The 23,939-nt window shown below is 42.0% G+C and overlaps 1 protein-coding gene across 3 annotated transcripts in view; it reads right to left on the bottom strand.

The window, feature by feature from the left end:
* LOC113482589 (cytosolic carboxypeptidase 6-like) overlaps positions 1-23,939 on the bottom strand; it is a 969,074-nt gene that overhangs the window by 71,402 nt on the left and 873,733 nt on the right. For all 3 annotated transcript variants that reach the window (XM_026853353.1, XM_026853354.1, XM_026853355.1), the window contains exon 11: positions 20,401-20,563. In XM_026853353.1, the coding sequence (XP_026709154.1) occupies positions 20,401-20,563 (163 nt within the window). The remainder of the gene's footprint in view (positions 1-20,400; positions 20,564-23,939) is intronic.

Here is a 23,939-nt window from a genome sequence, read left to right as displayed (position 1 = left end):
GATTCACTCTTAACTGTTAAATCATGATTCCTTTTATTACATTTTTGTGCATTTCATCCTAGTGGGACATGGAAACAAATTTGAGTAGTTTCGTTGCCTGAATTTTCTGCTGCACACCAGCTGCCTGGTGTGGCTACATTCTCTGCACTGGAAAAGAACATTTATTTCCCATTTCTGTACCATCTCTACCACTTTCCCTAGGAGGGAAAGATCTTTTCCCTAATACAATTCAAAATACAGCAAAATATCTCTTCATAATATGTATAGGTATTTTAAAGCCATTTTGGGGTGATGTAGTTATACACCTCCCAGTTTAATTCAGTTTTATATCTGTTCAGTCAAGCAGAAGCTTTGCCAAAGCATACAGCATTGCTATAGAGGCCAGACCAGGCAGCTCTTGACCTTGTATGGAGGACTTGCTTCCCTATATATTATACTGGTGACCCATGGAACACCTTGCTGCCAAAAATCAGGGATGTTAAGAGCTTGACTGTTCAAAATAGAAGAGATGGCAGAGGCAGATCTTGGAAACATGCTTTAGCCTGCAGACCAGAGAAGAATGTGGGGTGAGCAGCAAGGGAATGAGGAGAAGAGAGATCCAGCACATTTAAGGGAAGACATGGGACAAGAAGCTGCACAGTTTCACCGATAAGCATGTGGGCCTTGATTCCCAAGGTCACCTTGGGAATTTGCCGCTTGGTGGAGGACTGGGGAAAGGTTGACCTTGCTGACAGGGAACTATGCACACACTATGTGCCCATATCAGGTCCCCAAGCCAACACAACACCCACCAAATCAGCACTAGACACATACAAACACGCCCAGCCCCTTGTTAGCAGTTTCAGAGAAAGGCCCCAGATAGGCAAGAACAAGCACAACCCTTTCACTGCACCTCTTCTGTACCTGCAGCCAGTTTTGTGCTGTTCATTGCAGAGCTCTTACAAGCACTAAAGTCACTCTTTCTCCCACACATATACTTTGTAATATCTGAATTTAGGACACCTCTTCTTGTCGTTCAAACTGGCTGGTCTGCTGCTCAGAGCTCAGCTAGCTGGAAAAGTGAGAGGCACAAGAGCTGACATTCTCAACTTGCAGAATTTCTTCCACAAAGAAGGTATATTTATTTGTTACCACCTCAATTTAGATGGAAAGACAAGGAGACAACAGCCACCCATGAGTCAGAAGGCAGAATGTTGGTGAAAGTTGTCCCTACAACCATCAGAAATGTCTGATCTTTCTCAGAGCTGCCTTGCTGAAAGTATCCTTTCATTGTTTGCCCAAATGCAGCCATCACCAGCTTTCATGCCCAAAATAATTAGACTCATGCCATTTAAAGGAAGGACTTTGGCAGGTGGGAAACAGCAGAAGAAAAGCACAGCAAAATACTATTCTGTGCCAGCCTTCTAGAGAGCGGTGATACGGGGCAGCAGCAATCTGACCAGAAAAAAATGGGATGCGACAAAGGGGACATTGGCTGTTGAAAAGGCCAAAAAGGCTCAAGGTGTCTGCCTCACTCATCTAACCTGCATGTCTCTCAAGCAGAGGAGCAAAGTGCTGTCTATGCTGGTTTCCTGGTGGGCAGCAATGAAGGGAGGCAGACAAAGTGATATTTCTCTCTCTCTCTTGCCTTGAGCAGGTGCCAGCAGAAAGCTTTGGCAGCTGCTGAGTGTTGTGCTCTGGGAATTTCTGCAGCACAGAGTGTTGGTCTCACTGCCGCAGTTGGATGACACCAGACCCGTTGGTGACAATGAGCCTTACAAGGAGAAGTGAAGGTGTAAAAACAAGATGAAATCCAAGCTGTGTTCTTTTGAAGGGAAGAAAGCATTTACTGACGTCAAGAGCTGCAGCCAGTTCCATTTGAGGTGCGTGTTATGCCCAAAATGAATTCGAGAGACCACAAATTCACCTGGAAGATCGATTTCACGGCCTGAGAGTCAGAATATTAACTCCGTATCACTCAACTCCAAAATAGCCCATCTTTTCCCATTTGTGCTATTCTTCACAGCCAAAGCTGTGCCATCTTTTTCTGCCGAGTCTGGGAAAGCACTGCGTGTCACCCCCTCACAGCTCACCAGTGTCCAAGAGGCACTAGAAAAGCAATTAGCTGGGAGAGGATTAGGGAGCAGTGAGGTATGTGTGGTGCAGCAAAAGGCCAGGGAGGCAAGCAGGCTTGCAGGGCTGGTCAGGGCCCACCTGTAACCACATGCAGAACCATTCTGCCAGTCAGGAGGTCCCACAGCAGATGGGACAACAACCAGATTTTTATTCCCAAAGAAAGTAACAGGTGGGAAGAAGGATTTCTTTCTATAGAAAGAAATAAAAGCAATGCTAATTAATCACTGTGCCTGCCTCTGCTTTGGCTTAGTGTGCTTCATTGATCCAAAGGCTACAGATGTGACAGTGGGACGGATTTCATCTTTGGTGTCTCTTGGATGATTTCGATAGAAACACAGCAAGCTGATGCTGCAGGAAATTAGCCAATTTACTTCAACAAACCTGCACCCAAGATGCCAAACAGCCCCAATATGCAGTCAGTTCTTCATCATCCTCACACTGAATGGACCAAGTCTCCCTTTGGGTGACACCAAGCCCGATGCCCCACTCAGCCCACTGTCTCTTGATTTGAACCAGCTCTCTACACATCATTTGTCAAAGGGGAACAAACAAAATACATCCTGTGTGAAACATGCTTCATCCACTTCATCCAGTTACCCTTATTTTCAGTCCATCTCAAACCTTCCACTACCTGGAGCAAATGAAGAGGCAATCAGCTCACCTAATGCTGTAGGGAAAACACACAGACACAAGTACAACAAGAGCAGGATGAGTCCTGGGCAGGAAGCTTTTTGCAACGGGAAGCTTTTGCTGCCTCCTTCTTCCCTCCAGCCTTCTTCACCCCCAGCCTTCTTCACCCCCACCCCACCCCACCCCCTTCACACACAAACTGCAAAGCCAACCAGATAATACAGCAACCAGGGGATGGACAGGAACAGTGGTATTTTCAAAGGGACAGACACACAGCAGCTAGATCACTTGAAGAAAGACTCCCACCAGGAGCTGGTCTTCAGCATCTCTGTTTGCCCTGCAGTGGTTTCTGAAGCACAGAGGTGTTTGCAAACTCACTCCCACTGTCCCTGCACCAGAGTTCAGCTCTTCCAGGGAGATGGGGAGCTGACTAGATCACTGCACTGCCTCCCTCAAACACTCTCCCCTCCTCAGCTCATTTTCTGTTGATGCACCCAGTGTGGTTTTCTAGCTCCTGACAGGGTCAATTGTCAGGCTCAGTAGGGGAAATAAAATGTTTCAGCTCTGTGGTTGCTTTTTTTGTCCTTGTTTGTTCATGAGGCTGTGGGAAAGCGCTAGCTTCTGAAGGGTTAAAGAGCTAGCACAGCAGGTAGCCAGCTGCTCTAGATCTCTACAATTTATTCCTGACCCTTATTCAGGCCCCTGCATGCTGCTGAGGTGCATATTAAGGCCACTACAGGGCTGACACACAACCCCTGGTCCTCACAGTCCGGGGCTGCGGCGAACAAGGGGCACAGGCCAAGGCCAAGAGGATGTCCAGGGCTGAGACAAGCAAACTGTTGGACTCAGTCATGGCCACCAAGGGCCATTTTGCACCCAGCAGCAGGGCCGTCTGCAGGCCTTTTGCTCTCCCCCTGGGGCTGGGCTTCCACAGAGATGCAAGTACCCTCCCAGCTTCTCCTCTGAAAGCACTCTTGTTGCTCTTCCCTTTTCATCTAAGTTTTCAATGAAGATTTATTAGTCTGAGTGATTACGCTGTCAGCCATATGATTGGGGAATAGGAATATCCTTTCTTCCTATATTCCAGCCACTGGTATGTTTGACTCTCAGCAAAAAGCAAAGATGATTTTAGTCCCTTTTTCTTGCAGGTATTATTTACTTGCAGGCTGACAGCATGTGGTAAAACCCATCAAGAATCGGAACCCCAGGACATGAAGCTGAGTTATTATTCACCTATTTAAAACCTGGAAGGAACTGGGTGGTCAGTGAAGTACATGTAAGACTCCAAGGCAGAGACTCCCTATCATCATGGAACACCAGTCAGATGTAGCATGAGAAGCAACTGAGAACAGACAAAGGGAACTGTGAGGAGACAGAAATATCAAAGCAGAAGACGGTAGTAGTTTCCATCCCACACTCAGAAAACAGGAATTTTACACAAGATGACAATTGCCAAGGAGATAAAGCATGCACGGATACACAAAGAGATTTTCCCCAAGACCTCTGAAATCAAGATTTATTTTTGAAGATTGATTTTTTTGGGCGGGAGGGCAGGGGTGGTTTTGGTTTTAATTTTCACTTTCTTGTAATAGGAACATTCCCCTGTCATGTGAGAATGCAGCTGCAGCAGTAGCGCTATGCTATACCTGGATAACAAGAACACAAACCCAAATGTAAATAAAAAGAGAACCCAACTAGTCCAATTTTGGTACTTACCAGAGAGAAACGCAAGTACCAAACAGATTGGACCAAAAAAACTACCCTTCATGCTGGATTTCTGACATTACTGTTTGGATTATTAAAAAGGTAATCAGTAAAAAGGGCAATTTCAATCAATCAACTTCATCTCCTAAGGAGAAGCCACGGGAGGGAGAGTGAAGGAGTCAGGAGATCTGGTTGTGCAGATTTAGGCAAATCACTTTGCTCTGTATGCCTGTTCCATTCTCCTTTTATCTCACTAGACTGTGTCCTAGCCCTGTGTCATCGTCTAGACAACACCATTTCTCCTGTCCTGTGTTTTCATCTAAGAAAAGGCAGGAAGAGGAAAGGACAGGCACTGTGTCTGCAAGCTCTTTACAGAGCCACAAACATAATTCAGATCACCAAGTCTTAACATCCCTAGTCTTCACTAAATGGCCAGGAAACCCTCTGGCAAAATATACCTTTTTAATTTTCTTATGTTGGTCCAACAGAGAACGACAACTTGCTATTCTGTTAGCCCAAGCAGCAGCATCTTGCTCGGTGAAGCTGAAGTCTTGGCCCTGCTGATGTACTGTGCATGTCAGCACAACAACACTTATGCTCTCAGTTTGCTTTGACAAAATCCAGGAAATCACACACAAATGCAATGTTAAAAAACCCGTTATGATTGCAAAGCTGAAAGTCTGCTAATCGGGAAACGCAGGGAGGAAGATGGTGCAACTCACCCAAAGTCAGGCAAGGAGACAGAGCTCACAGCCAATCCCAGGTATCCTGATGCTCAGAGCTACCCCTTAACTACAAGATCAACAACATCCCAAAAGGCCTTTAAACAAAACAGGACCGAAAAATCCTACCTAGGTCACTGCGAACAAAGCTCCCCAGGAAAAAAAATACAGCTTTTTGGGGAGACTGTTTACGCTAGCAAGGTTTGAGGTCTGTCAGGCTCCCCTAAGACCCCCCACCAGCCTGCAGCAGGAGCCAGTGGTTAGGGTTCTCAAACTGCCTGCACTGCAGAGCACACTTGGGAAATAAATAAATTGCACAGAAACTCTGTCCCTTCGGGTTCTTCGCTTTCTTTCCATATTATCGTGTCACTGTGCATGTCACCTTGTAATACTGGGTTATTTATCATCACTGAGTGCCTAGATTGGCCCTGCTAGAGAAAAATCAAAAAAAGCAGCAGGGGCTGAGGTTTGATGAGAAGGAAACAAATTCTTCCCTTCGAGAAGCATACATACTTCTCTGCTACCCCATACACACCCACACATGCACGCACACATTTCCAGGCTGCTTCTCTTCCCCCCGCCAGCAGGCTCCTTTCAGCCTGGCGAGTCTCCGCTCTTCTCCCTTTTCTCTGCTCAGATTCAGTGCCTTGTTTCTATGGATTTCTGTGTCAGCTCCCTCAAGGATATTCGCTGGAATGGACACATTTATGGGATGACTAACATCTGAAAGCAGGTGGTGCTATTATAGTCATACAAAAGCCACCTATTTTTGGTGCCTTGTGCTGTCATCCTGTTAGGCTATACTTTGCTTTGCCTTGTTATTGTACCCACTTCTCAGCACCATTACTCCAGGCTGCTCCAGTTCCAGGGCTGTCTGTGGAGGACTGATAGAGGGGCATCTTTGTTCACTGCAGTCGTGGCTTGTAGCTCTCCCATACAAAGAGAGGCCTGTGAGTTTCTCTCTCTGTCATAATTCATTTCCTTCATGAATCTTGAGAACGTACTTAAGAAAAAAAGAAAAAAGTTCTGGTGTATATGCATATCTAATGTATGCACGCACTCACACATATATATTTTCCTATGCAGAGAAGCAACCTTAAAGTGAAATGTTAGAAGATGTTAACTTTATCCTTATATTTTGGATAATCACTTTGTACATCATAAGGTAACTTTTTAGTATTGTCTAGTATGTTCAATGGTGTCTGTTCATATTAACTACATTACTATCTCAACTTGTATTGGCTTGGAGACTCTTAGCTTATCTCGTCTCAGTTCTTGGCACGTGATCTTACCTGTCCCTGCACTCCTGGGTTTGGTGTGGTAACACTGTGAGGGTGCTGTACTACTTCTCAGCTACGGATCGTCTCTGCCTAAATACCATCCAAGCACCCAGGACTGAGAAGGAATGCAAGATGAAACACAGGTACGAAGTTTAAATAAAACCACATTATTAGAAGCCACATTTCCCAAACTTAAGATCCTGAGACCTTATTTAAGTAACAGTGAAGTGACCAGGAAAAAAACAATGTCAGCATATGCCAGTTTTAACGTGCATATAACAGAGCAGGAACCACTGCAGCAAGATCCTCAGGCAGACCAAAACCCCCAGAATCTCCTACGTCCTTTTCACCTTGAAGGGAGAAGCTGGATTTTCACTTCCAGCTCGGCACTTTGTAAAACCTGGCAAGCCTGACTCCAGTTCCTTCTACTCCTCATAAACCCAGTGGAGGGCAGTACATTTGTATGTGTGCTTCCTAAACTGGTTTATGCCAATCCAGCTTGTGTGTGAGGGATTTGCATTCAGAGAGCCTAGAATAAATACACAATTATTTATACAGCATTGTACTCAATAGCTGAGGCACTGCGTGTTACCAGGGGAAAAAAACACTACCCTTCTGCTATAAAGGATCTAAATGGGAATCAGGCTCAGTCTCGTCTCATAGCGTAAATGTCCTGACCTGCTGTTCCCTACTTTGTAACACAAATTCAGCTATAATCAATTATGGCTTGAAATGCTCCTTAAATATAGAGAAAAATCCAAAGCACATGCAAAGGCCTCTGATGGTAACTGATGCGATAAAGCAGTGCAGGAAACTCCTTTTTCTTATTAAAGGCTGATTTTAAATCCCTCTGCAGACAGATGCAGTTGCTGTGCTGTGTACTGCTAACCTTGAATTCACATTAACAAGTGTATCAAAACTTTCCTTTTCCAACGGAGTGCTTAGTATGGGAACTTCTCTGACAGCAGCTGCACATTCTCCTCTCCCCACATTTCATCACCAAACATTCCCTGGTCATCAATATAGGTCAACTCTAGATCCCATTGGGATTCACAGAGAAAACTATTGACATCAACAGGTCAAGAATAGCCAAGAGATGATTTATACAACAGAGAGCAGAAAACATAAACAGGAAAAGGCCATCACATTCTCAGCTGGTGTAAATCAAGATAGACACGGATTTACACCAGATAAGGCAGGGGGAAAAAAAAAAAAAAAAGTAGACAAAAGAGAATAAAAGCATCGTTAATGACCTCTGATGCAAACAAAATCTCATCATAGCACTGTCGCACAGAAAAGCTTTGACCCGGCCAGGCTGATAGAACAGGGAGATCCTTCTCTGACCGCTATTGCCTGCCAAGACAGTCCAGGGCATAGGGGGGAAGCACAGGAAGAGAAAACCTGCTTTGTTCTTGATTTCACCAACCATCAGAAAAATATTCACCTCTCTTCAGTCGACTGCCATTGAGGAATGAAACGTTTTGTGCCAGAAGAGGGCACTTTAACTACAGGCAAGCGTGAGCTGCGCTGCCTGGTACTGACCCAGGCAGGCAAGCTGGGGAGGGGGAAAGGGCTTCACTAGGCCCAGCCTTACCCTGGGAAATAGCTACGGGGAGGCGCAGAGAGGCGCCAGGCTGCGGGGCCTCCACTCTCCTCCCGAGAGCTGACTCCGAGCGCTCATCCTCTTTGGTTTTGCTGCCTTGGACTTGCTCCGGTTCCCCCCCCCCATCAGCAAAGAGCTTGTGCTCCGGGCTCACACAGGCTCTGCCTCGGGCCAGGCCGCCTTTGGAACGGGAAGTACTGGTCCCACCAGCAGCACAAGGACTGTGGCCCAGTCCCCACCCCTGGTTTCTCCAGCAATAGGGACGGGGTGCCAGCTGAAATTCGCCCCGCGATGGAGCATTTTACACAGCTCCCCCATTCATACTCCCCTGGCGTGCGATAACATTTCAACTCACTCCAGTTTTCCCCAAGCAGAGGCATTAATTGAGTCTCTTTCCTTTGCTCAGCTGCCTGTTTTCATAAAACTTGCCCAAACTTAATACCTCTGAGAACTCTTTCCGGATGGAATGAAAATACAGGCTCAGAAGTTTTGGGGTGAATGTGTATGAAACACACACGGCTGCTGCCTAGCAAAAGGACCCTAAACACAAAGGCTGTCTGCTTCTTCCAGCTGTATCAGCTGGTTCAAAACCAGACTGGCCTCTCTACAAACCTTACTCGCTGAAGCACATAAACGAGTCCCATCCCTCTAGGCACAACATGATCAGCCATGCCTCATCTTAGAAAAACCTTGACAACAAATTTCAGAGATTATGCAAAACCCTGAATTATAGGCAAGACCAGAAGAGATGGAGAAAAATAAACTGAATGGTATAGCAAGCATGAGAATTTAGGTCTTGTTTTGAGTTTTGTTTATTTTTTGTGGTGTTGCCTATGATGAATCTCAAGCCGTATTCTTCTTTGAGATACATTAGCTATTACCCTGTGTTAGCTTATCTGAACCAGTCCATAAACTCCCACTCCATCTATCTATACCATTTAATTCTTAGTGGCTGCCTCAGAGTGGTTAGTTCTCTGTTTGCATCTCAAAAGTTTCCAGACACATAAATAAACCAAGCACGGATAAATCGGGTCCGAAGGTCTGTTTCTCAGATGGATCTGGCAGCTGCCTCAGTTTATTGGCAGTTCATTTATCATCTCAAGAAAAATATTGATGGTTCTGGAGACACAGGCCCTTTTCTGTGTCCTGGTTGAAGGAAAGCTGTCCTTCTGGGCAGGCTTTGGAAAGAAAGTCAATGCAACAAATTCTACTTAGCAGACATGTGAGGGATGTGGTGCAAACAGGAATCATTAAGTAAGGAAGAAGGGACACTAGGATGATAATCCTGTTGGCCCAGAAATAGCCCAGTCTCAAATCTTCACAGTATCACAACAAGAATATGAGATTGTGAGACTGCTAACAAGCAGAGTCATGGGCATCTTCTCAAGGGGAGGTATTACAGCTACATGGTAAGACACAAGGAGCCTCAAGCTGTATTCTGCCAACAGAGCCAGCCACTTACCAGACCTTGAAGAAATCCACAGAAGCTCCAAGATGAAAAGCCTTGAAAAGAGGAATAATGGGACTGAAATACTGTAGACTTTCTCCCCTTGGGCTAGCAGAACCATGCAGTCCTGGCTCCACCATGCAGGAGTGTTATCAGTCCAGCTGCCTCTTCTCTACAAAATCACCAGGAGGACAACTGGACCCTCTGAGCCATTTCCATCCCCTACCTTGATAAAACCCACTATGTTTCACTTGAACAGCCTATTTAATGACTTACTGAAAGGAAGCTTGAGATTTGTCATGTATTCATACAGTGGAAAGAGATCTCACTTTGCACATGTCCCCCAACACTGTTCCAGCCAAATGTCTGCAGAAACCTGTCCAATGTAGGCTTTTGCTACATGTGACACTCCACTGCCCAGCAGATCCCTCTTTGCTACATGAGAGGTCTTGAGTAGTTAACCTACGTACTGGATCTCTTGAGGGACTGGCCAATAAAGAAAAGATGGATTGTCATCTGTCATTTGGTCTTTTGTGTCTCCTTCCAGATGACAGTTGCTGATTCAATAAAGATTCTTTAGTTTTAGAAAAATAAATAACTGGCCTGACAGAATTATGAATGCAACCTGACTATGGGAGCATGTTATCCAGAAGTTGGTTTGCTGAGGAAGAGTGATGCACAGCAATCACAATGACAGAAAGCAAGGTATTTGGGATGTTGAAATTTTCAAAACCCATGTATTCCTCTAGAAGGATTTGGTTTCTAGACTCTCTTAGCCAGATGACCAAAACTGCAGCCTATGATGAACAGACATTCAGTTTATTTAACAAGCTTTGAATTCCTCCTAAATTGTGGGAAAGAGTACGGCAGAACCCAAACAGACTGTTAAGGGCATGAGGAACTGAACATATGATGATTACAGTGTACTCTGAAACTGAAAGCCATATCTCTCCTTTTGGTGCTTATACCTGCTGCTTGTGTGACCAGGCCAGAATTTATCCTTAGCACAAGTAAAAATCATAATGCATGGCAACACAGACTCTGCCATTAGAGTCATTGGAGTTGATTCTTCATTGCTTGGCAACTCATACAGTTGTGTATACCTAGAAAGAAAGTGTAAGACAATATACTATCTCTCGAAATCAAGGAATGATCCTCATCTGGTAATATTTTTCTGCTTATGGTATACAGGATAAATACTCAGTAGATAACTAGGTAGGCTAGGAGACTTCAGACGTGAGAAAAGGCAGCTGATATGAGCGCCATGGGGAAAGCAGACAGGGATCAATGCTGCTTCCAGTGTAACAATTAGGAATCACAAAATAAAGCTTGCAGGTGGTAGGCTTAAAACAAACAAGATATTATTAAGCTGTGGAAATCCCTAGCAAGGAATGCTGTGGACGCTGAAAACGTATGCAGGTTCATGGGAGACAAATCCACTGAGTGTTACTACAGACAGAATCAACATCTCCAGCTCTGGGATCCCCAAACCACTAATTGCCGGAAGCTGGAAGAATATTGAGGGAAGTATTGTTATATACTTACTCTATTATTATCTTTTTCTCAGGCATCTGCTTTTGGCCTCTGTCAGAGAAAAGACAGTGCAGAGGACTGGTTTTGATCTGAGATGATCTGGTTGTTCTTCTGTTAAGAGATGAGACATGGGAGAGTCAGACCCTTCCTCTTATTGAAACACAAAGATTTCTGAACACTAGATCAAAGCTGCAGATTATCTTTAGTTTCTGCCTGAGACATGTTCAGACTTTGTTGATCTGAACTCTGGACAAAGTTTCAACTCTAGGTGACAAGAAATGCTGCTGGCTTGGTGTGAGCATGTATTGACCTTGGCTTGAATGGGTATTGTCTTCACCTATGAAGTCTACCTGGAAGGTTTCTGGCCTCTTGATGGGGGAGACACAATCTACTTTTCAGGATGCCATAAGATATCATTTGTTAAGTTTCACCAAGATGTTAGGGGTAAAACTTTGTAGAGAAAAGAAAAGTGAAGTGGGGTCTTTGCTCATCAGTGACATGCCCAGGAAGGATCTGTTTCCTGTGACTTTCATTCCTACTGGCCTCCTCTGGTTTCTAACAATAGAGATGCAGCTGTTCCTACTGGAGAGATTCAGCCAGGTATTTTTCACAAAACTCATAGGAATGTAATATCTCTGTGACCTTTATCACTGTCAAATTCAGCTGCAATTGGTCAAACAGCTGAGAAAGACAGACACACAGACACAAACACACTCATTTCTTTGCTGAGTTTCCTAAGAAACATCTGGTTGCCTTTCAGGATGTTGGTATTTGGAACTGAAGAAGTACTAGTTAAAAAAAAATCTTCTGTTCTAACCCTAGAATTCCCTTTAATCACTAGTAAGCTCTGCTGAGCCTTTAGGTGGCAAAATGTAAAAGGACGAAGAAATAGTTCAGCTTAGTACAAAAGGCAGAGACTGGGTGTGTCTGATTAATGAAACATGACCTGCAAAAAATCAGATGAGATGATAGAAAGGCATGGGGCAAGTGTAACAACCTAAAACTGCAAACAAGTTGGTGAGGATACAGACACAAGACAGGCAAGCACAGGGGAGAAGACTCAGTCAGAAGTGAAGAGATGCAGAGGAGACGGAAAAGATGACAAACATGGAGACACACAAACACCACTACAGGCTAGCAGAAAAGCAGAGACCTATCACAGAGACACTGCAATTTTTCTGTTCATGGCTTTTTGAAAAACACCTAATTCTGAATGGCTTTTTTCTCTTCATTCCCATTGACATTTTGGAAAAATCCAAAGCACAGCACTGGCTAAAGCCCTCTCCCAGCCTAAATCTTCAACCCACAGACGTTACTCTTTAGGCATATTAACCACTCCCCTCAGACATTTCCAACAAATTGTTAATATCTTTTAAGCCCAGCTCCCCCTTGCCTTTCAGATTAGCCTTGCCCTTTACTTTGCACTTAAGTTTAGCAAGTGTTACTAATAGGAATTTAACATTTACCAAAGAATTATTTTAACTATGGGTCTAATAGCATTTGTATGGTGTTCTGAGCACCCAAGAACCTCACTATCAGTTCTATATGCTTGATTTTGCCTAAGTTGCTTATAATTCAAAGGAAAAATATAAGTTTTTAGAAAAGCTGGTTCATAAGAGAAGTGTTCAAAACCTTGAAAGCCAATTCCAAGAGGCATAGGAATGCCTAGAGGGAGCTTCCCCCCTTGTTTATATTAGCAACAACTCAGCAGTCACTCATGTCATCAACTTCACCTTCCAAACATTCAGCAAAAGCATCACTTGTCTTGGTCTCAGTTATTTATTCCTGTGTGCAAAAGGAATACTAATAGAAATATGTAACAGTTTTTATTATTAATTGGCAAATTTTATAATTTTTTTTTTCACCACCATCAAAACCATTTTGAATTGGAGAGTTTTGTGCTTGCAGACCATTTTAGCTGGCCTGATAGCACCCATAAGTCACTTATAGCTTGAATGGAAAGCACTGATGAGGATTTCAATCAGTAAAACCTCAGTGACAGTTTGGTACCAGTTAGCATGCAGTGTCTCATCAATAGAACATCATTTTTAGAGCTGGGCTTTCTCATCTTGTCTGGCTTATAAACATCAATCTTTCTGTGTCACTGGATACAGACCTACCTAGGCCAAAGAGCACATTCTCTGCCAGCACTGAGTTGAAAACAGCTGGCGAGAAGCAGGGACCATATTTGCACATGTGTCTCTGTAAGACACTTATGCTCCCACTGTCCACAAAGTCCCTATTCTTGAATCAGGTTGTAAATATTGATGGCTCTCAAGTCAACCTGTCCAAATTCCCTAGTTCAGGCTCACAGCTACTGAAGTCTTTCTGCTCTTCAATGCAGGAGCTTGTCTTCTTTGATGTCTAAAACTGACTTGAGAGCATTTCTATGGGTCTGGATATGCACCTGCTTACATTTGGGTCACACAACAATTATCTCTTCTCTTCCCTGTACCTTGGTATCCCTGGGAAGGAAACCAGTGTACACAAGAGGAAGGAAATTAATCCACACCCTCATGGGGTCCTCCTTTACAATGCTCACAACAACACAACTCTGGAGCAAATCATGTGCCTTAAAATCTGATAGAACAGTTAGGCTCTCAATACCTCTGATGCTGCATTCCCCTCAAGACTGTTTCCTCAGCTTACAAACTCCCTTTCACTTCTACTTAAAACAGGCCTATGAGAGTCTGACCCGCTCTACCATGTGTACCAGAAAGCCATGTGAATGCTTACCAAACAGGCAGCATGCGAAACACCTGGGCACACAGAGAAATGAACCAGTTTCTCAAGACCACTGTTACTGCAACAGTTAACTGCAAGACCATTTCCCCACTCACATGCGTGGTATTTGATACCCGGCTCCTAGCCAAAAGGTAGCTGGAATCATATGGTTAAATCCCCAGAAAATACTTTGAAGATGCCTTCCAAGACTGATATTCTACATCTCAGAAAAAAAAAAATCTTTCTTTAAAAGAAAAAACACCTTTATAATAACACTGCACTTTTATAACATCTTTCATCTGAGGCTATCAAAGCACTCTGGGATACAGATGCTAAGAAATCCATTACAAAAATTATAGATATTCCTAAGTTGACTGTAGTCACTTGCCTTAATTTCCATTTCTTTACTGATACTCCCAGACGGTGTCTACATAGATTGATGCAGTCAGTGCTACAGGCAACTAGATAAACAAATCTACATACAAATGCACACTCTCCCCACAAACACACTCTCTTACAGTAAAATAAGTGTTTTTCTACAGCACTGCCCACTGTATTGAACTGTGTGAGGGAAAGAGGTGTGCATACTGCAACACCATATACTGCTTTGCACTTTCATTCCACTGCACTTCATTAAACAGACTTTCACTGTTTCTTAATTTTCTTTGAGCAGGTCCCCCTGTACATACCCAATATGAGCAAACACACAGATTCCTTCTGGGTATGAGCCAACAGCTGCAACCCTGAAAAATATCAGCTTCTTATATCATTAACTGAGTTTCCATGGTGCCCTGGGGCAGAGATATTGATGCTTGACAGCATTATCACTATAAAGTAACTTTACAACTCTATAATTTAACTCTATGCTTCCAGTAATATTAAGAGCGTTTGAAATTGTGGCTGTAAACCTTGACACTTTCACTCAGACCGGGAAGTTGAAAGAGGATTTTGTTTTCTTTCCTCAAAGACAGCCCAAAACATGGTACTGAGAAACAACCAAATACTGGAGAGATCATGTGCAAAGAGATCACTCAGGAAAATCTGCAGGAATAGGATTAATGCCAGTTTGCAACACAGAGAAAGGAGCCTATTTCTAGGATCTTAGCAGAAGAAGGATGAAGATGTAAACCTCTGGAGGTCTTTTCCTGAGTATGTGCCCAATTTACTTTGAAACCATCTTGGCAACAAGCTCTAACTCAAGTTCAAACATAAACCACACTGGATAACCTCTGCAGAGCTCCCTCAGTTTTATCAGCACAGCCTTTCATACCTCACGGGCTGTTGCTAGTAATGTTGCCTTTACTGGGTGGGAGTGAATCTGCAAGGGCCATTATCTGGCTCATGAGGATCTTCTCTTAAGTATATCACTAACAGAGCTAGAAGGATCAGAACAGGCAGTTGACAAAAAAAAAAAAAAAAAAAAAAAAAATAACCGCGCGCATTTGCCCTAGAGGCCTGGCAAGTCCATGAAGCTCTAAAGGTTATAGATGCTTTTACTGGAATTGTAGTTTGCATACAGATTTCTTTTCCCCAGGACATTTACTGAGGTCCAAGTACTCTTTAAAAGGAATCTGCATATAAGCAAATGACTGTTTCATCCAGGGGATTTAACTTCTCAAGTCCCCAGTCAAGCAGCAGGCTGATATGCTGCTTGAAGTTAAGGATAAGAGTTGAACCTAGTGATCCCAACTGTGCTAAGAGTCCTGTTAGGTACCTGAAGAGCCAATCCAAGCTTTCATTTTGTGGCTGTAGCCACATAAATACATTTTTTATGTCTATAAACAGGAGAGAAAGTTCAGCAGTGCAACTACACCCTGTTTAAGGGATGCAAAACTTCCAATTCAACTCATTCAGTGAAATGGAAAATACCAAGTGGTATATTCGAAAGTCGGTTCAACTATATCATTTTAAAGTATTGAGATAATTTCTCAGCTGTTTGTAATGTGAAAAGACCTACCTTGGGGTAATATTAGTAATGTCTCTTCTGTGTTCTTCACCCCTGGCTTCCACATTTTTTTTTTTGTTTTGCTTGTTTTTATACAAAAATTTTATACCAGATTTTCATTAAATTCATTCTTTATATTGAAGACACTAAATCAAAGAGGTGAAGTGATGTACTTAGAAAAGCCATACAAAGGAGAACTGTTGCATCAGACCCTCAGTCCAGGGTTCCTGTCTCCCTTGTTGCACTCAGAAGTGATTTCAGTGATTAAAGCTGTACATATAGATGACTAAAGGCCCATCTTTGGATGAGGGTCTTCCCTACCTGCAGGAAGCTTAGAATTAAGATTAAAATACAGAAAAAAAGCCATGGACACACTGACAATTGGTGCGCTCACCCATCTTGATGATTATTCTCCCCTACAGCTGCCAGGCTACAATCATACCAGTTCTTGCCCTATCTCCATCATTTCTATCTTTCTACCTCAAGGCTAGTGTTTGGTTGAGTAAAACCTTTTATGCTCTCTTATGGGCTGCCTGCTGTGCAGCAGGGATCCAGTTCAAACACTCTAAAAAATGAACCCAATAGATTTTAAAGCTGTTGATGTGAGACTCCTTTACTGGCCACTTTCAGGTCAGGCTGTGATGACTGCTGATCAGCAGCTGTAGCGGAAAGCAATTCTGGGTGTGCTATCAGAGCAGCCCTCAGAGTCCTAACAGCCAGGGCTTCATTCTTCCTCCCTCTCTTTTATCCTTTGTTCGCTGCCCAGCTATGAGGCTGGTGTGTATCTAGACAGCTCAGCAGTTGAGCTGCTGGTGGTGAATGTTACAGAGCAGTTTACATGCCTTGTGTCATAAGCCCTGTAAATGCCTAGTAAAACATGGTATTTAATGGAAGCATATCAGCTCATTTTAAAGCCTCATCACCTGGTGCTGAGCAAACTGTTGCTGCGTTGCCTTTTTAATCAGTTACCACCAAATGTGTGCACGTGTGAGAAGGGTTTTAAACACTTCTCTGTCCACTTCCCAGCAACTAACCGACAAGCCTACAATCCTCTTATTATGCCTTCGAAACAGAGTCCATTCACTGTTATCTACAGCGCATGTTATCGCAGGGTATTCTGCAGAGCCAGGCTTACAGAACATATCCCTTATGTTTCTTGTGCACCAGGTACATATCAGTTAGACACAGACCTACCAGGCACACACATACCTCTGAAGGAATGTATAACAGGATGTTCGGGAAGTTACACCTGATGCAGTGCTTTGTTTGCAGAATGGAAATACAAGAGACACTCCAGCAGTAACCATTGCTGATATAATGCTAATTGGGGCCTGAGACATTGACACAACCATGTTAACTCTCTGTGTTAGAGAGGCCAGACATTTGACACTCCGCAGGATGCTGTTATCCCACCATATATGTCTCAAACATATACCCCTCTGCACAGGCTGATGGAAGATCCTTCACTCCTGGATTTCATTTAAATAGTGCAGTCTTTGGGGCAAATTGTTTTTGGTTTTGTTTTGGTTTTTTTTTTTTTAGAACATACCAGGTGTAATCCTCTAAATTCTGAATCTTTGATGTATTTCTTTTAGGAGAATACAGTCAGTCATACTAACTGGAGTAATTTGGAACAGATTTCCACATTTAATGATACCTTATTTTCTTTGTTGTTTAATTTTCTTACTTTTCTTATTGAAAAAAGTTACTGTCCACACTGACAATGTCAGAATTGAAGTAACACTTATCAGACTGAAAGTCTGTCTCCCGTTTTCATGCATGTAAGGTATTAATTTATTTCAGTAATTACAAAGTATATTTCAGTCACACAAGCCTGAACAAAATGCATAATCTCACCCAATGTAGAAATATATCTATCACAGGCTCACACAGAGGTTTTTATAGATCATAAAGTTAGCACGTAAACCCTGAGGAACATGAAGAGATTTAAAAATAAACCCACAACAAACCAAATCCACTTATATAATGGCAGGAAATGGGGTAGTACTATGATCTTATTTGCCACGAAGGCTGTAAAGGAAAGAAGCTGTCAGGTAGAACTACATGCCACCAGTGGAAACAGAAGACTATTCAGAGTTTGTTCAATTTTCTTACCCGTCAACAGGAACAACATTAGGCTAAATTAATATTTTTGTAGAACCTGGAGATCCTCATTTGGTTTGATCTCTGCATGGAGCCAGTATAGCTGGTTTCTGAATGTGGGGGGTGATCTGCTTTGCAGTCTCTGTTCAAGGCCATGGTGTTCCCTGAATCTGAGGCTGTCTCAGTCTTCACTTCTTAACCCAACACTAGAAGCTTTGAACAATTCTAGTCTCCCTGATCCTGTTTCTATTAAAAACAAAGCAAAAGCCCCCACAACTCAATAACATCACAGCGGGATGAACGCAGTCCTAAGAAATACATCTCTGAAGGCAGATTTCCTGAGTACTTGCCCTATCAGTTCACGGTTTTTGGGCTCACTGTATTTTCTTCATTAATTTGCTTGACTTGCTGCCTGCATGTAGCTAGATAGTTAATAGAGGCACGCCTGTCCTTGGAGGCCAATATGAACTGACTGGCTGTGTCTTTGGTTCAGGTCCATTAAAAAATCTGAGCATTAATTAATCACTGACTTGCAAATAGCTTAGAAGAGCTGTTCAGGCTAAACTGGAACATTCGCCAATTGTTTTACTTTTGGTCACAGGCACTTTGGTGATATGAAACTTCTCCCCTGCCAGGATAGGATATGCATAAAACCAGACACTCCTGGGCTAGAGCAGACCAGCTTAGAGACTGCTTCCAGCATCTCAATTTCTTTCCCTAACTAGGAAAATGCACACATAAGGAAGAGCTGCCCTGTTCACTCTTGATAGAATCCCTCCCCATTGAAAAGGGAATAATAAGATCTACCAGGGCAAAATGCCAGTGGAGCATACTACATGGGCAAAGAGCCTTCCCTGCTTGCTGTTTGCCAGGCCAGTCAAAACCAGCTTCTCCTCCTTTGTCACCCAGCTAGGTGAAATCATTAATTGTAGAAATCAAGCTGCTGCTTGAGCCTTCAATTAATCATCACCAAGAAGGATCTCTGTGATCTGGGGCCTATTTCCTGTGCTCTAGTTGCTGATGGTCACGATGAATGGAACTGAGAGTGATGCAGCTCTGTCTGCAGAAGGCAAGCCAAGCAAATATATAGAGATGTTAGACCCCACACCTGAAACCTCTGTAATGTGAGGCATGAAACAAAAATCGTTATGGAAAAGGAAACTAAGCCACCATGACATACAAGTCATGATAAAAAAAACATATTCAAGGGACTCATGATCTCATTTGTATAGGGACTCTTCCCACTCCTCACTGCAAAAACCATTCTTGATAAATAAGGAAGATAAATAAGCAGTTGTCAGTACAATAAGTACTAAGTGAAGAGGAAAATTAAAGGTGAAACTAAGGCACGTGTTCTTAAAATGCCAAATTATCAATGTAAAAAAAAAAAAAAAAAATCCTAAACCTAATAGTAATGATAATTTTTTCCTCAGTGGTAAGATACACTACGTAGGCATATGTTGCAAGAAGCTATTCCTTGGAAATAGTTAAACTCACTGGGCAACAAAGAGCTTGTATTCCAAATGCTCAAGTCTGATAAGTTGCCTTAATATATTAATCTCCCTTCTTCCCCCAAATTTCACTTTCAGTGGAGAAGCCAAACCAGAAACCCCTAAATGATTAAGAATTATTTTCCCTGCTCCCTGTTTCTCATGCTTATTCCCACACAGTGCGCACATATGCATGGATGGTGAAGAATTATGTTTCATATGAAAATTTCCTCCTCGCTACCCTGAAGCTGTAAACCTTACCCAACTTCCGAAATGCAGTGGAGAGGTAAATAGGCAATCACAGCTAATCTTTCTCCCTCTGCAGTGTTTCAAAACCTGTGGAAATTTCAAAAGCTACCGAGATAGAATGACAAAATGAAATAACACACCCAAGCTTGAGGTATGGGCAACTGGTTATTTGATTGAGCATGGTGACAAAAAGAAAAACATAAAACCAGATCATAAGACCAGTCAGAACAATTGTACAAATTGTTGATATATTGAGATAGCCAGATGGATATGTGTTTTTTGAGGAATGAGACACTGCTTCTATTTGAGCACTCAAAAATGCAAACAACTTCGTCGATTTTGTTTGCAGAGCTCGCTTTCCATTTCGTTGTCAACCGGTATTAAAGATCTGGCCCTGAGGCAGCTGCAGAACCTAACGGATTCTTTAGAGCCTTTCAGTTGCAGTTCAAAAGCGGAGAAGATATTTTAACTCAGTATCAAAGATGCACCTTCAACTTGCTATTAACACAGTAATACAAACACAGGGATAATGAAAGAATAAGGAGAGAAATGAAGAAAGAAATGGAAGACTGTGGAAGGGAATGGATCACAGGCTCTCCAGGACTAGTTTCTGTAATAAGTGTGTGAGACAATCTCCTACAAGAGGGAAATGGCTTATTTGATCTAATATGCCTTTCTCTTCTTGAATTTCCACAATATGGAGAATCAATATGAGGGAAATTAAAGCATCAGGAGCAGACTCACATTTCCACTTGTGTGTTCCTATCTCAACAAACTCTTACTGAGGTAGAAGTATTTACCTTAAGTGCCTGTTTCACGTGTGCTGCAAGAAGATGAAGGATTTCAAAAGGATACATGCTTCTTCTGTGTAGGGCACAGGAGAAGTAGGTCCACCCAATACATAGCTGTAGAATGAGACTTCCAGAGTGTAGCAGTAGGATGTATCATTTAACAGCCCACCAAGAAAACGCCGGCCTGTCCCTGCTTTCACAGCATCTCTGTTGAACGATGTACTGGACTGCAGGAGGAAGAACACAAAGACACGAAGAGTGTTCATGAGTGTAACAAGGAAAGGGTTGGTAAGAGTCTGTTATAATAGAAAATCCACATTGCCAAATCTCATTTACACTATACGAGACTGAACTATTTTTTGAGCATGGCCTGGAGAGACCATTAATGGGAACACAGTTCTGGCACACAGACTATAAATAATGCCTTACAGACTTTCACAAAATGCATCTCAGTTCACTAGTAACATCAGCTTTTCTCCTCCTGTTTTGGATTACACAAATAAAGCCTGTCATTTGCATGAGTTGAAAGTAACCATTGCAGACCTTCCATTCTCAAAAATTAAGCTGGACTATTATTGGATACTGGGCCCCTTCTCTGTATTGCATTCCTCTGTATCATGACCATTCTCCCCCACACCTTATCCTAGACTCCTTTAAGTGGCATTTACATTTTAGTGAAACTTTCTCACCTAAGACATTTAACTGGTTCTTAAATTAGGTCACACAAATTTCCACTTCACTAACTTAAATGTTAACTAGGTGTTGCTCTCTGGATGGAAAAATATACTGCACTATTTTGCAGTATTAGCAGCACAGTACAAAAGGTAGTATTTTGTGCTATTACTGAAGATCTGTCTTTAAGATCCCTATAACTTTATGACTATTCATTTGAGGGATGGAGGGGAGGACTTCAAGGATTTCCATAAATGAGTTTTAGCTCCCCTTTGTAGGCATGATATCTGGAGACTAAAGGGGAGCTCATCTTCAGGTTGACTGAAGTCTCAGAGTTTGTTCTACCAGCTACATAAAAAAATGGATCCTGATTACATTTTGGTTATCAGACTATTCACAAACCTCATAACCATTAAACTGAGACAATCTGAGCTCAGCACAAGCTAGTGAGTGTTACAGGTTAAAGTTGAGATGCCTTTTTCTGCTGTTGCAATGCAACTCTTCCTCAACTTTAACCTGCATAAATGTCCTTAATATCTCCTGCTTTAAGAGTTTTATGCTACCAGTGAAGTATAAAGGACACTTAACAGTTTTACCGCTCAGTCATTGTGGCCATGGTGAATTCTTTGAGCTATCCATGGTCCTCCTACTGAGTCTTAAGGCTAGGATCATGTCTTGCTAACAGTAGTATTTATCAAGTCCATCTCTTATGAAAACAGGGAAAATAGTATTTCTTTCTTATTTAAAAAATTAGATGCAATGGTTCAAAATGTTAAACTTCTCTAGACTGAGAAAATCAGACTAATACTGAAATGAGCAACAATTATTGATGAACAGTGTATACCAGAAGAGACAAAGAATGGAAATGCCTGTGGTTTTATTAACATTCTGAATGTTTTGAAGTCTCTCTCGTGTTATAAAAAGGAAGGCTTTCCAGGTTAATTAAAATAAGATGGAATTGGGTTTCTTATTAGCATTATATATAGGAGTTTCCAAATGCAGCTTCTTGTCTTTGTGGTAACATAATATTTAGCTTTGTGGTAAATTGTACACTGAATATATTCTGCTATGTACATATCATATAATTTCCTCCAAATTACATGGCAGAAACCTTGAGGATATTCTAAATACATATGGGACAGGGAGGTAATGTGCTCATAAGGACTGATGGGGAAATTAATTGTTAATTTGATATATGGAATAAAATACTTAAGGAGGTCTACAAGAGGGAATGTTCTCCGACTTCCTGCAAAAGAAGCCTTCAAAAGACTACTGAGACCCTGAAACTGAGGGAAGTTTTGTTTTCAGTTAAAATTCAAAAACATAAAGGAAGATGATCATGCTCTGGAGATTGCTTCATAAGTCAAGTAAACAATTTCAATGGAGAGTGCTTTGTGTTCAAATGAATGCCTGTGGTGGAGCTTTTAATGCACGAAAGCATCAGCTGATGAATATCGGTGTATGGAGCCAGCTCAAAGGAAGACAAGAAATATGTCGGAACATGGTATTGTGGTTTGTGAGCAGAAGCATCACTTACAAGGGGAATAAGCTAATTCTGTGGTTCTATTTGGCACAGCGAAAACCAGGAAAATGTTGGGAGAAGTGATTCGGGGCAGACACTGGGGACAGAAGTGCTTCAGTGATTAGGAGACTCAGTTACTGATATAGAGTATCTATGAAGATTATGCAATCTCATCAACAATGTTTAAGAACAAATTGGATAAATATCTGCTGATTATAGATCACGTCTTTGGGATACAGTTTGGTCATGAGGTCCTTTTCAGCTGTATTTCCCATGATTTCAATGAGGCTAGAGGAAGGTTATGAGTTGAATTCCTCATAGATAATTCTTGAGATAAATCTTACATAATATTTTCATCACAGCTCTTGGCACAGTAAAGGAGGACCATGCCAACAAAATTTTGCTGATGACACACTGTGGAATGAATCATCATTATGGAGGAGGCTCTGAATATCATACCAAAAAGAAGCAGTGGGATGACTTCAAGGATCAGAGTGATAGTAGTCCGATGAAACTCAGCTGCACAAGTGCCAGGTCATGTACTCAGGGCCTAATAAAAAAAAAACAATCTCTGCTCTAAGCTGAAACCTCATCAGCTGGAAATAGATGAAGAGAGAGTCTGATGTATTACTTCACTGAAGTGATTTTTGCTTTCTGGCAGAAAATAGCTCAGAAGTTGGATCTCGTTATTGGCAAAATTATACTTGCCATATTTCAGAAGTGAAGCATAAGTAGTTTAAGTAATTTGAAGAAGGTTTTGTAAATGGCCAAAAAAGAAAAAAAAAAAATTGATCTTTCCAGAGGTTGAATTTCTATAATTCTGTTTTGTGGTGTTTGGGTTTTTTTTTTTTTTTCCCTCTGTTTTTTGTTTGTTTATTTAATGGAACAATTCCAGTTTCAGCTGTGCAAAACTGCTTGAAATGACAAAGGCATTAATAAAATCACCTGTTCATTTCTTTGCCAGGTAGTGATGCACTTCTAGGAATAAAAAGAAGCTGAACCTTCATTTAGGTGCATAAAGGTAGATTTTGCAAGTAAATTTTGTCCTCCTTTTGAAAAAAAAATCTGATGGCATAGACCAACTCGATGTCTTGAGTAAAAACTAAGATCTCTGATTTGGCTCAAGTAAGTTGGGGTAGAGAAAATATTACATAAGTGTTTCAAATATGAACACATGCATGTTTTGAAACAGCAGCTTGGGCTTGGCTCTAAAGAAAATGCTATGAGCCAGAATGTGATTTGACGTTTTAGATAAAAAGAAGAAAATTACAGATTCAGGAAAATTCAACTAAAGATAAGGAAGTGCAGCAGGTACTTGATTGAGTCCAACCTTCTACTTACTGTTTCAGTTCAAGATAAGTAACTCCTCACCAGAACTGATCTTGGCAACTGATAATGCTGAAACAAAA

The sequence above is a fragment of the Athene cunicularia genome, assembly GCF_003259725.1.
Source record: "Athene cunicularia isolate RWA chromosome 8 unlocalized genomic scaffold, athCun1 chr8_part1, whole genome shotgun sequence".
NCBI lineage: Eukaryota > Metazoa > Chordata > Aves > Strigiformes > Strigidae > Athene > Athene cunicularia.
The sequence above is the reverse complement of the archived record's forward strand: the minus strand, read 5'-3'. Positions and strand labels throughout refer to the sequence as shown.